Raw genomic sequence first — 14,506 nt, 5'->3', positions numbered from 1 at the left:
CTGGTTCAACTGGAGGTCAGCATGCAGAAGAATGCGAATTGATCCATCCTTGTCTCCTTGTACTAAGCTCAAATCCAAATGGATCAAGGACCTCCACATAAAGCCAGACACTCTGAAGCTAATAGAAAAGAAACTGGGGAAGACCCTTGAGGACATCGGTACAGGGAGAAAGTTTCTGAACAGAACACCAATAGCGTATGCTCTAAGAGCAAGAATTGACAAATGGGACCTCATAAGGTTACAGAGTTTCTGTAAGGCAAAGGACACCATCAAGAGGACAGATCGGCAACCAACAAATTGGGAAAAGATCTTCACCAATCCTACATCAGATAGAGGGCTACTATCCAATATATATAAAGAACTCAAGAAGTTAGACTCCAGAAAACCGAACAACCCTATTAAAAAATGGGGTACAGAGTTAAACAAAGAATTCTCACCTGAAGAACTTCGGATGGCGGAGAAGCATCTTAAAAAATGCTCAACTTCCTTAGTCATTAGGGAAATGCAAATCAAAACAACCCTAAGATTTCATCTTACACCAGTCAGAATGGCTAAGATTAAAAATTCAGGAGACAGCAGGTGTTGGAGAGGGTGCGGAGAAAGAGGAACACTCCTCCACTGCTGGTGGGGTTGCAAATGGGTACAACCACTCTGGAAAGCAGTCTGGCGGTTCCTCCGAAAACTGGGCACCTCACTTCCAGAAGATCCTGCTATACCACTCCTGGGCATATACCCAGAGGATTCCCCACCATGTAATAAGGATACATGCTCTACTATGTTCATAGCAGCCCTATTTATAATTGCCAGATGCTGGAAAGAACCCAGGTATCCCTCAACAGAAGAGTGGATGCAAAAAATGTGGTATATCTACACAATGGAGTACTATTCAGCCATTAGAAACAATGAATTCATGAAATTCTTAGGCAAATGGATGGAGCTAGAGAACATCATACTAAGTGAGGTAACCCAGACTCAAAAGGTGAATCATGGTATGCACTCACTAATAAGTGGTTATTAACCTAGAAAACTGGAATACCCAAAACATAATCCACACATCAAATGAAGAAAGCAGGAGTGGTCCCTGGTTCTGGAAAGACTCGGTGAAACAGTATTTGGCAAAACCAGAACGGGGAACTGGGAAGGGGTGGGAGGGAGGACAGGGGAAGAGAAGGGGGCTTACGGGACTTTCGGCGAGTGGGGGGGGGGCTAGAAAAGGGGAAATCATTTGAAATGTAAATAAATTATATCGAATAAAAAAAAATATCCCACTGGGAAAAAAAAAGTATATCTGAAAAAAAAATACTAATACTGATTCTTAATTACACTCCTAACCAAGGCCTCTCCTATCTGATTATACATGGATGTAGGTGAACTTATGTCACCATTGTTACCATTAATATGAGCATGCCCCAGGGGACTCAGTGGACTCCCATATACACACACTTTTAAATGTTTTTAAATGTCATTATATGACTATTATATTTATATCATTTCTTCCTTTCTCTCTCCCTCCTCTGATTCCTTTTACATCCTACTATGTAAATTTTCAAATTTATATAGTCTTTCAAATTTATGTCCTATTCTTTAATTATTGTTTTATATGCACACACACACACACACACACACACACACACACACACACACAACCTAAGGAGGTCCTGCTGACTATAAAGTGCAAGGAGGATAGTCTTGCAGTGGTATCGCTGACTGCAGATGAACAGTTGAAAAAAGGAAGATAGAAATCCCTACCTCCACCCACCAATAAGTCCCAAAATGTAACAACCTACAAAGGAAGCCATAAAAGAAAGCCCTTAAATTTTTGTGATAAGGATGCTGAAGTGTAGCTCCTCACAGCTGATGCCTCAGGCAGGTGTACAGGTGGAGAAGGACTCAGTTTTCCTTACGGGGCTGGCCACATAGAGTTTGACCATGCTCCAGTGAGTATATAAGCAACACAAAATGGACTTTCTTTTCTTTCTCTACTTTTTTTTTCTTCTTTTCAGGTGTGGTCACGGGAGTGGAAAAGAGGAGGGGAAGGGCTGAGAAGTTTGATTGGGGTTCACAATGTGAAATTCCCAAGGAAACATAAAGGTATTATATTGAAAAAAACAGTTAACAAGAAGAAATTATAGGTTTGGGGATGGTTTGACGTGGTCATTTAACCTTTTTTACTTTATATTGCAAAATGATTAGCTCCATTGTGCTCACATTTGAAACATGAGGCAGAAATGTTCCAGCTATACTTGCTTATTGTGTTTCAAGCATACACTGTGATACTATCAAGCAAAGATGCCATGCTACACATCAGAGCCCAGAAGTTGTTCTTCTGGAAAGTGAAATGCTGTCTACCTGCCTTGAGGAAACCTGTTTGGTCAGGTATGAGAGGAAGTTGTGACCATAACAATGAGAGAGCCTCACACTGAGTTGTGTCTCCCTTCCCACCTCCCCTAGGCACTCTGGATAACTCTTAACCCAGAGTGTGTTCACTTTACTTCAGAACCACACCTTGCCACAAGAGCAGACACTGTCCCTCAGAAACCAAGGTCCAGTGACTGGACTGAAATTCAGGGCCTTGCTTGCCACCCACTGGGGGAGGAGCCAGGCTCCCTCTCAGTCTTCTGTGACTGAGAGTTGTTAAGTGTCATGCCTTGGCACTGAGGAACTTGAGACTCAGAAACTGCACCCAGGAAGTTTTGAATAGGCCAGGCTCTGCAGGTATGTTTTTGGTGACTAGAGTATAAGTCTTTCTCTCTTCCTTCCCCTCCATTTCTGGTATTCTGTTGCCTTCTTTCTCAGACTTACACATCTATGTATTTCTCCTTTCTCCTTACAATTAAGTGTCTGTCTTGTGCACACAGGGTCTCCTTTCTTCCTCAGGAACCATCTGGACACAGGAGATTCCGGGAAACTTGGTCTTTGAGAACTAGAGAGAAGGACCAGTGACAAAATAGCAGGTATCCACTCTGATCCTGTCTTGCCAGGATCCTGACTTGCCTCTCTGAGACTTGTCCCTGTGAGAGAGCCTTGTTCTATGGCAGGGTGCTGCCGGTGTTTCTCTCTCAGGGGTAAGTTACTCTGCAGTTGTTCATGGCACAGCCTGGCCTGACCTGTTAGTGAATGGCATCTGGGTTTGAACTGAACTGAACATGGACATGTGGAAATGGCAGCCCCAGGCCTGGAGGCCTGAGAATTGCAAAGGCAAGGAGGAGGGCTGAGTGAAGAGAGCAGTGGAAATCACTGACGTGGAACCAAGATCCAAACTTGGGGAGCCACCCGTTCCTAGTTTAGCTGCATTTGCAAACTGTTCCAAGCTCCAGTTGGAAGGAACAGCACAGAGCAGATCTCTATCCAATCACAAGCAGGAATAGACAATCCTTCTCTGTTCTCTCTCTAGAGTCAGCAGCCAGGTGAGAAGGGACTGTGGTTCAGAGTGCTTTTAGAGTCATCCAAGCCCAGAATCAAAACCCAAACAAGCCCAGGTGTTAACTAATATTTTTCTACCTGAAAATAATAATAATAAATCCATGTCCAGATGCCACTGTTTGTCATGTTAGTGACCCAGTAATATAAGCAGTAATCTTAAACATTAGTCTCCCACCCTTTATTGTCAATAAGGAAGCTGTCAGCAGGGATCCTGGTGAAGAGTGGTTTTACAGGAAGGACTTGTAAGTAGCCTGGGTACAGGCCAGGAGGAGGTACACAGAGCCTGCCCAGCATTACAGAGGTAAGGAACCCTACAAGGAGACAGAAGACTTGTAGGCAGCTGCATGCGAATTCCTTCCCTTTCGTGAAAGAAGCAATTGTGTGGCATATGGAAAGGGAAGGGCTGGGTACTGTTCTATATGCTCAAGCATCTGACACCGTGTGCCCAAGGCCTCCCCATCAGCAATTTCTTCACTTGGTCAAAAGCACCCAACTGATCTTTTCTGTGTGCAAATCCCAGACATGAGGCAAGCATGCCTCATCCCAGGGTTGCCCATCCCATCAAATACTCCAGTTCAAAGGAAGCATGGGAAGGATTCTCATCCCAACTCTAAAGGGTGTGGAGAAAGAAGAACTCCCATAAAGTACCCATTGACCAGAGCCCTATGATAGCTGTCAAGGCAACCTGTTCACTTGTATCCTGCAGAATGACCAAAGGGGAAATGACATCACAGGCACAGCAGGAGAGGCTAAGATTAATGGAGACATGGGCTGGCCAAAAGGACTGAAATGGTAGGAGATGACCAAGAATGATGAGACCAAGAAACTAGTGGGATCCAAGCTCAAGCAAGGATTCTAAGAATTCCAAAGTCTTCAATAAGGACCCAGTCAAAAGCCTAAGTGATACCCAGATAAGATGCTAAAGATGGGTCTGATCTCCCATGTACTGTGAGTTGTAGGTGAAATAGGATGGGCTCAGGGAAGTGAACCTAAAGGCAATTTTCTTAAGCTAGTTTTTTATGGGGACATTCTTCTTATATTCCTAAATTAAATTCAGGTCATTTTCTGGTGAAATTTACTTGAAAATTCTGAAATTTTCAGTCTGAGCATACAGCCTCAATTCAAGTATTATTCAGAAGTTGTAATGCCAAGTACCTCAGACTGTTCACTACTTCATTTAGTCTTTATTCAACAGCCAGACTTCTCTTCCCTGTGCATCCTGCCCTCTCTAGAGGGCCATCTGAGATTCTCAGATGTGCTGGTGCAAAGTCTGGTAGCTACAAGGAGAAGAAGAAGGAGAGATGCTCTTGACCCAGAAATTCTGACAAGAGGAGAAATCTCCTGAGAAGACTTTACTAGACTACAGGCAGAAAAATGGCATTTTCCTGGGGATAGCCTTGGCAGTATTCAGGGTTCTTCAATGGAACCCGAAGATACATCAGGTCCTAGGCTGCCAGGATCCAGCGTTCACTACCATGTTCTGATAGCTTTGATACTTTGTGACCAAACCTGCTGGTTTGGGATTAGACCAGATACAAAACTTAGGTTCAGCTTCAGGCACTTGTGAGGGGGCAGATGGGGACAAAGTATAAGGCAATTAGGAAGTAGAGCCCTAAGGGCCCAGATGGCCTTTCCAAGTGGGAAGAGCAGAACATTTTGGGCTCAGCTCTCTTCTCCCTGCTATACCCTCATCCTTCTCTAAAGAAATGAGCCATAGGAAGCACTATGTCATTCTCAGTGGCCTGAGCTCACTCTGCTTCTATCCCTCCTCAACAAAATTCATGCAATCTCATGCCTCGTTTCCCATCCACAATGAGAGCACCAGGAAATGTCCTTCACTTGTTCTTTATGTTGCTAATAGTGACTAAGCTCCTTACCCCTCTCATTTACTTGATAGATACCTATTTTCATGTAAATTCATGTAGAAGACACCTTTGCTGCAAATTTGCTTCTCTGCCTTTCTGGCCTCTAACCCAAATGGGAATTATAAGGGTTGCACCTATTCCAACAGGCTACCCTGGCAGATCCCTGCCCAACTCTTTGCGGCTCTTGATAGCCTATACTAGTTATTCTGGGTTAGAGGGCCAAGCCCAAAGAAGTGCACACCTCTGCTCTTTTCTTGCTTTACCCTCTAATTAAAGGCAAAGAGAATCTGTTCCCTACACCCATATACTTCTCACAACAAGATCTAAATGTAGTTATTACAGGATGATATTAACAGGCATGTCTCATGCCTAGTTTTGGGGCCCATTGGCTAAATAGTGGCCAATACTGGTTTTTCTGTCTTAGCACTGACCACAAAATAGCCCAGAGTTTGAAGAGGATCTTGGGAGCACTATCTAATCTCCTTATTGCAGTGAGGTAAGCAGCTGAGGTACAGGGTGCACATTGATGGGAAGAATGCCTAAGTTCAGAGATGACAACTTGCCAACATCATCACAAATGTGGCAGAAAGACAGAAATCATCACAAGTGTAGTAGAAAGACATGGTGGGGACCAGAAACACAGATGCCTAAATCTTAGAAGATGATTTCAGTGAACGCGCTACCTTTTCCAGGTAGACTCTGACTCAACCATTTCACCTATCATAGCCAGAGACAGGAAGTGTGGTTTGAGTACAGAAAAGGTAAATGTGGCCTGCCTTGACACAGATAAACCCATTCTTTGCAAGAAAGCATTATGAAGCTTTTCCTAGGTTTCAGTTTCTTCCATTGTAAAGCAGGGAAGTGGAGGTAAAGGTCTATGAGGCAGCGATGGCTTTCCAAAGATGATCATAGACTCTTCTGTCTTCCCTTCTCTATTTCTGATTGGGTAAAGGAAAGTTGTATTGAACTGATAACTAAGAAGCTTGAACTTCAGCCTCAGCTCCAGTAACTGTCCTTAGTTCCTCTTCTACAAAACAGATGCTTGGACACCTTGATTTCTAAAGAGTGTGTGCATGCAAAGACATGTGCATACAGATCTATTCAATAGCAGCAGGTAAAGAGACAGAGGGATCAAGGTATGCCAGGGAAGACACTGCAGTTAGAAGAAACGTGGGCAGTCTTGCCCACGCCAGCAGGACTCCTCCCTTTCTCAAAGGCTAATAATACTTGGGTTTGTCTAATCATTAAAGGAAAGGAATGAAGCCAGCAGGACATCAAAGTCCAGCCTGCTGAGAACCAACAGCAACAGATGAGCCCTGAGCCAGCAGCAATGGAGCCTGGAGAGTCAAGGAATGGAGTCAGAACTGACACAACAGCTTACACAGCCCTGGGCTCTGGAGTCAACCTGCACACCTATGACATCGTGGTGGTGGTCATCTACTTTGTATTTGTCCTTGCTGTGGGAATTTGGGTGAGTGGGAATTAAGTAATGCTGAAGCCTGGCAGAGAGAGAGAGAGAGAGAGAGAGAGAGAGAGAGAGAGAGAGAGAGAGAGAGAGAGAGAGAGAGAGAGAGAGAGAGAATTCTCAACCATAGGTAGCTGATTCTATAGTACTTTAGGAATCATTCACTTCCATCCTGTTTCTCTGGATGTTTCATCTTCATATGGATGACTGAAGCCCAGAGAGGCTCATAGCCTGCCTGAGAAATAGTGTCTGTGAGTCTGACTGTCCTCTCTTCTGCCTCAAGACTCCTAACTCAGAGAAGGGTCAATCCCCAGCCTTCCTCTACTTCTATTCACACCTAAAACAAGGAACTGAATTCATGTTCTCTTAGGTAATAACTCCTTGAAGATTCCGATGTTCCCATTGTTCACAGAAACCACAAAGATGAGGCCAGGTGCAGTGTTTAGGTCAGAGAACCCTGAGCCCAGACCTTACTCCAGCAGTCAGAGCCATATGGCCCTGGGGATATAGAAACCTCAGTTTCCCATGTGTTGCAGTTGAAAGTTATAATCATTCAGTGACAGGACACAAACAAGCACCTGGCACAGTGCCTGGCATGCAGGTTCCAGGCAATAAACAGACACTGTTATCAGCACAGGTTTCTGCTGAGAGGCCAGTACCTTCTGACCACTGTGAGGTAGATTATCACCCTACTCTGAGCTAGTCAGGATTTTCTATGAACCTTGGTCCTCTCCTCTGGGGAAGTGCTAGTCCTTGCTTCACAGGCTTGCTATGAGGGAAAACATTGGTAGACAGGAGCTCAGCAGCCCCTGTGTGGTGGCCAATGGGAGAGCCCTAATTCCTTTTTTTTTTTCTTCCTCTACTTCAAGGATCTCTTTTTTCAGATCTAGTCATATTAGTTGCCTCCCACTCTGAAGTAATTTTTACTCCCATATCAGCTTTCTGTTGAGACAAAGCATTGTAAATCAGTTTAAAGAAGTAAGGATGTATTTAGGCTCCAGGTTTTAGAGGAATCAGACTGGACTGCACCCAGCTGACTGGTGTAAAAGATGCGTAGGAAGCCAGCAGGAGTGTGCAATGGAGAAGCACAATCATCTCATGGACACTGGAAAGCAGACAGGGAGAGAGGAAAATGCTGGTGACAAGACATAAGCTTCAAATCCACACCCTTTGTGACCCACTTTTTTTCTATTCAGGGCTCATTTTCCATAGTTTTTACCACTTCCCACTAGCCTATTCAATTTTGAATCCATCAATGTATTGACATATTAAGTCAGAACCCTCATAAAGCAAACAGTTCCTAAACTCTCCATGTCTGATAGTGCACTGAGGACTAAGTATTTAACACATGAGGCTTTGAAACATTTCGAACACAAATTGCAACACACCCTTACCCAATATCAGCCCACATCGCAGACACTCAGCACTCCCTAACCATCCCTAACCACCCTGAGGCTGACTTACACCCTCTTCACATCAGTACCACAGATGTGGAAAATCCACAGCTGTCATTCCAGTTCTATTAGTGACCTGACCAGCACATTTGGGCTCATGTCCCCAGAGAAAGTGCTTACAGTCACATCCCAATACAGGCTATTGCCTGATCACCTACTGGCTCCTTCCAGGATCCTCAGTGGGCTCAATGGTACATTCCAACTCTAGGCCATAACAAGGGATGACCCAAGTAGAGCTCTTCATTTTTCCTAGTGTTCAGAGACCTTGGTCAGACAACTACAACAGTACCTACCCTCTTCAGTGTGAGGGTATAGCTGGGAAGAAAGAAGAGGCTAGCTCAGGAGAGAGTTGGTCATTGTGTCCCTGAGACAAATTTCAACCCATCTTTTGGGAGTAGGTACTAAAAGAGGGAGGAGGAAGGAGATCCTTATTACCATCCAAAATGTTTTCACAACTTTCTGCTATTCCTGAAGACAGCCTTTGCTTCCTTTGCTCTTCCCATCAGTCCTAAAAAGTAGATGGAGAACAAAATTAACAAAGATGAAATGGCTCTCCCACAGACTACAGTTTAAAAATACTGACACCATCAGTATACAGATAGCTTTGTTCTGCCTCAGTTTTTTCCTTCTTTGACCCCACAGTGCCTGTACCAAGGGGGCAGTTAATCTGGGATGAAAGGTGGAAACTAAAAAGAGACTTGGAAAATACTAACATCTCTGCATATTCTTTCCAGTCATCCATCCGCGCAAGCCGAGGGACCATTGGTGGCTATTTCCTGGCGGGAAGATCCATGACCTGGTGGCCAGTGAGTTGACCTTTCTTCTTCCTCTCCCAGGATATATTCTCTGCTTTTACCACCTGTGGCCTCCTCTCAGCTTTTCTTTCCAGAACCACATCAGTACCCTCATAACATTTTTTCCAACTCTGGATAAAATATATCCAATCACAAAATATATAAAATCACTATAGCCTTTTCTAATTCTCTTGCTCCAATCCACCAGCATCCTGAGAAGCCTCTTGTGTGTATCACAGATGACTCTCTAGAGGTTCTTTTGTCCTATCTAGAAAGAAATCAAAGATGGAAAGAGTGGGCATAGTGTTGATAGAACTTAACTCCAGAAGTTTGTAAGCTGAGATTCCAAACAGAAACTTACAGCGCTATACAATAAAACTAAAGGATCAAGGCCCCAGAGAGTTCTTGTTCTAGGTGCACAGGGCAGGGGTTGTTGCTTTGATCTTGAAGCTCAAACACCCAGGGAGTAAATAAAGTTACATCTCTGAGATTCCGGTGTTGGGCCCCTCAACTCTTCAGCCTTTTGTATCTCTCTCAAACTTTTTCATTGATCAAGATTTACAGTGCTGTATTCTCAGCTACCCTTCAGCACTTAACAGCCTCTTAGGTTCTCAGTGGTCCCACTATAGTGGGACCTTAAGTTTCTTGCAGTTTCTGGTCTTAATTTAATTTTTAACTCTGCAGCCTAAGGTTCTGTGTCACAGTTTTGAACATCAGGGTCATTAGTTCTCAGTGGGTTCTGGAACTCAGCTGCTGCCTCACCACTAAAGCTGGTATGCTCTATGGTCTAATATCTTCTCCTCATGCAACAAATCCAGCATGTACACTGAGTAGGAAAAGAGGCCATTTAGGCCAAATATTTCAATTCTGAGATGCAGCATGGAGTTTTCGGGATAAGAGAAGTCTCCCAAACTAACTGAAAAAATAAGTGACAACCAATGATCAACTTACAGGCCAGAAAAGAAGTGAAGCACATTTTACTCAGAATTCCCACAGATAAGAACCAATCACAAGCCTCACACCATACTAATCACAGATGTTTTCTGTGCCCCTGGGGAAATTCTCCTCCTCCTGTGTTACTTGAGTAGCTATAGAATAAGTAGTCATCTACCATCCATGAATCTAGTCTAGCCCAAGGTGTGCATGTTTTCTGAAGTGGTCATGACCACAGCACAACCTCCTAAAGTACTCATTTGTGACTTCTACAGCCCCAACGTTGCAGCATCTCTCTGAAGCTGCAGTGTTAGTCTCCTTGATGGATCCATAAAGCATTTGAAGCAGCTGAGATATGGTGATAACAGTCTGGCGAGGCACCCAATTGGAGCTGCTTGAGTGACAGCAGCCCAATTAAGGAATTCAGGTTTAAGAGAAGAATTTGTCAGCTGTCAGTCAGAGGACAAAGCAGCTCATACTCTCCACAGTTTTGCTCATTCACAGGAAAAAAGATATAAGACTTCAGAAATAAATATCTTTAACAACACTTGATGTGTTTAACCTTGTATCCAAATACCCAGGGAGAGTTGAGTACCCCTCCTCTGTTTCCAAATGTGGGCCTTATGTTGGGCACGGGACTTATTGGAATATATCTTGAGTTTTCTGCTAGAGAAATGCACAGAGCTGTGCAAGCAAATGAACAATATAATCAAACCTTGGGTAGTAGAAGGCACTGGGGTTACCCATTGCTTGATGAAGTTGCTGGGTCTCAGGCAATGAATAGCTAGGAAGTACGAATTATCTTCTTGAGTCACACTTACACTTAATACTAAAGAATAGTACCGTGAGGCTGCTTCCAACAATCTCCAAAACTGATTCCAGATATTTGCAAACCTCATATTTCCCATCAGACCACACCCTACATTTCTACTGATCCTTGAAAATTAACTTCCTCTTCCCTAAGTCAGATGAAGGGAGGTCAGGCCTATGTAGAAACCCAGTCATACCAAATGTACACACAAATTCTCACACGCTCATTCACATAATCATATCTTCTTGCCTTCTCCCAGTCACACACCCACATCTTAAGGCAAACACACACACACACACACACACACACATACAGACATTCATACAAGCCAATGTTCACGTATACTTGCGCAGTGCACACACGTACTGTCCTCACTCATTCTCACACACTCATTCACATAATAATCTCACATGTAACAAACCAACCCCCACATACTCTCACCTACTCATTTAGTCCCTAGCTCTCTCATGCACTCACACTTATAATTCCTGCCATGTGTGCACCTCCATTTTGGTGATGCTCACCACGGCAGCCTCCTCACCACTGCTCACACCCTGCTCTCTAGAGTAGAGAAGGCCTTCAGGAGCCTCTGAAAGTTTTGGTCATCTGGAGCAGTAAGTCTAAGGACAAGGAGTCTATGTCTGTTTAACATGATAGACTACCTGATCTGGAAGTCTGGAATCTCACAGGGATAATGAGAAGTGACTTGTGCTTCTATCTGTGCCCTTGTGAGGAGAAAGAAGATCCCCTGGAAATGGTTCCACAATGTCTCAAAAATTAAAGCCTCTAGCTGTAGCCCTAACCCCAGTTTGCTTCAAACTGACTCTGACCCCTGACCCTTAACCTCACTTGTGCCTTGCAGATTGGTGCATCTCTAATGTCCAGCAATGTGGGCAGTGGCTTATTTATCGGCCTGGCTGGAACAGGGGCTGCTGGAGGCCTTGCTGTGGGTGGCTTCGAGTGGAATGTAAGGAACCTGACCTGATGCTCCAGAGTGTTGAGGGTCAGAACCATCTCCTGTGCCTGACCTTAGAGATTAAATGTATCCTGAAAGAACTTGGGCAACTGTGTGGTAAACAGAGAGAGGACCCATTATATTGATAATAAAATCAAGGCCTTAAGGAAAGAAAGAAAGAAAGAAAGAAAGAAAGAAAGAAAGAAAGAAAGAAAGAAAGAAAGAAAGAAAGAAAGAAAGAAAGAAGGAAGGAAGGAAGGAAGGAAGGTAGGAAGGAAGGAAGGAAGGAAGGAAGGAAGGAAGGAAAGAAAGAAAGAAAGAAAGAAAGAAAGAAAGAAAGAAAGAAAGAAAGAAAGAAAGAAAGAAAGAAAGAAAGAAAGAAAGGAGAGGTGGAGGGAGGGAGGGAGGAAGGAAAGAAAGAAAGAAAGAAAGAAGAAAGAAAGAAAGAAAGAAAGAAAGAAAGAAAGAAAGAAAGAAAGAAAGAAAGAAAGAAAGAAAGAAAGAAAGAAAGGATGGAGGGAGGGAGGGAGGAAAGAAAGAAAGAGAGAAAGAAGAAAGAATGAATGAAGAAAGAAAGAAAGAAAGAAGGAAGGGAGGAAGGAAGAAAGAAAGAAAGAAAGAAAGAAAGAAAGAAAGAAAGAAAGAAAGAAAGAAAGAAAGAAAGAAAGAAAAGAAAGAGGACTCGTCTGAAGTTATTCAGAAAAGCTGGGCTGAGCACCCAGTTCCAGTTCCTTCTTTTCTTTGTTCAGGGCTCATCCACACAACACAAGTGTTCCACACAACTCAGGTGAGAAGTTGCTCATCTTTTCAACAATCAAAACACCTTCTCTGTGTTCTTCCAGGCAACCTTCCTGCTTCTGGCCCTGGGCTGGATCTTTGTTCCTGTGTACATTGCAGCTGGTGTGGTCACCATGCCACAGTACCTGAAGAAACGATTTGGGGGGCAGAGGATCCAGGTGTACATGTCAGTCCTTTCTCTCATCCTCTACATCTTCACCAAGATATCGGTGGGTAAAACTTCAAGCTGGATTCCTTAGTGTGGGCCTTATGCTGAGCTCACTGATGCCAGGGAAGGAGGGATGGAAGAAAGGAGAGGGAGGGAGGGAAGGAGGGGAAAAGGGAGGGAGGGAGGGATGGACGAACAGACAGACGGACTGACGGACAGAGGGAGGGAGGGAGGAAATAAATGAAAGCATGTGTGGATGAAATGAGGATTAAAAGAAAGATCCATGGATCCACATGACCTCAGAGAATGTTTCCATCCGGAAATGGGGAAATCAGAAATGAAGAATGAATGTTTTAAGTGAACATTGATCTTTCATTCCAAAAACTATTAGAGTTCATTTATTTTATCTTTTTATTAACTGATGCTTCTTCATTCAGCAACTATCAATAGCTGAGAATATTGAGGTCAGAAAGATTTCTATTGTCACTTTATTGATCTAAATTCAGAAAACAAATTTAGACATCGTTATATGAATTATCCAAGTCTACACAGAGGAAGGACTCGATCTGGAATCAGAATTGGATCTTGACTGCCATGCCACGAGAGGGTCACACACACACACACACACACACACACACACACACACACACTATCATATTATTATAGATTCTGAAATCAGTTGATACACAATCATGTGATGGGCTGAACAGACTTAGGGAACAAAAGCAGTTAGGTACTAGATTAGCAATCAAATTACTCTGAGGACCAACATTGTTAGCTGGGGTAAAGTTTATACTTCAAATCCCACATTAAACCCAAGCACATAGATTGTCCAGAATCTACAGTTGCCTGCCCAGCCAGCCCAGCAGGCCTATTCTGTGTTGTGTAGCAGCCAACAACCTGCATTGCTTCTGTTCTCTCCTCCTATATGTTGCCTTCTCCATCATCCCGCTTCTAGCTTTACTTCCTCCATTTTCTACTTTCATTCTTAAATTACCTTTCATAATAGAGAAACAAATCATTCAGACCTAGCTGTTTTGGTTTTTTTATCAAATCATTATACAGTATTATTTCCCTGTAAATTCTAACATGCCTCCATGTCTGCAAGGACAGAACCACATTCTCTAGTGTGGCATTTTAACACCAAGACCAAACCCATCTGCATAGCACTTCAGTCTTGTCCTCCTTATTTGATGACAGCTGAGGACAAGCTGAGGATACCTGCTAAGGTAGGTGGCACACCCACAGCAACCATCCTGGAAGCTTTGGGTGGCATGGACTTGTGTGGGCTGGCTTTCTACAGACTGATATCTTCTCTGGAGCCCTCTTCATCCAGATGGCCTTGGGCTGGAATCTTTATCTCTCCACAGTCATCTTGCTGGTGGTGACAGCTGTCTACACCATTGCAGGTAAAAAGAGTGAATGGCTATATTGATATGTAGAGACAGATTCAGAAAGATAACCATATAAGGACAGAGAAAAAGGAGGGAGGTGATTGGAAAAGGGATGGAGAGAAGAAGGTTTATGGGACATATGGGGAGGGGGGATCCAGGAAAGGGGAAATCATTTGGAATGTAAACAAAGAATATAGAAAATAAAAATATTTAAAAAAAAAAAAGAAAGATAACCATAGAGACATGCAGAAGACATGTAACCCTGAGAGAGACAGTAAGAGAAAGAGACACGGAGACAAACAAAGGAAGATAGAGATATAAGATGAGAGAGCTCACAGGGAAACATGAAAAGAGCATCGGACAAAAATGGGCTAGGAAGTACAGATATGACAAATCTACTCCACAAAGACAGGGAATGAGAGCTCTGTGGGGTCCTGCTGAGGACAGGCTTCACAGGGACAAGGTA

At 43.5% G+C, this 14,506-nt stretch overlaps 1 protein-coding gene across 1 annotated transcript in view; it reads left to right on the top strand.

Annotated features, from left to right (window-relative positions):
• Positions 1-6,597: 6,597 nt before the first annotated feature.
• The window catches only part of Slc5a9 (solute carrier family 5 member 9), a 21,350-nt gene continuing 13,441 nt past the window's right edge, over positions 6,598-14,506 (top strand). The window contains exons 1-5 of the mRNA XM_052175611.1: positions 6,598-6,759; positions 8,942-9,013; positions 11,608-11,712; positions 12,543-12,707; positions 13,950-14,055. Of these exons, the coding sequence (XP_052031571.1) occupies positions 6,598-6,759; positions 8,942-9,013; positions 11,608-11,712; positions 12,543-12,707; positions 13,950-14,055 (610 nt within the window). The remainder of the gene's footprint in view (positions 6,760-8,941; positions 9,014-11,607; positions 11,713-12,542; positions 12,708-13,949; positions 14,056-14,506) is intronic.

The sequence above is a fragment of the Apodemus sylvaticus genome, chromosome 3, assembly GCF_947179515.1.
Source record: "Apodemus sylvaticus chromosome 3, mApoSyl1.1, whole genome shotgun sequence".
NCBI lineage: Eukaryota > Metazoa > Chordata > Mammalia > Rodentia > Muridae > Apodemus > Apodemus sylvaticus.
Note: the sequence above shows the minus strand (reverse complement) of the source record. Positions and strands in the feature narration are given on the sequence as shown.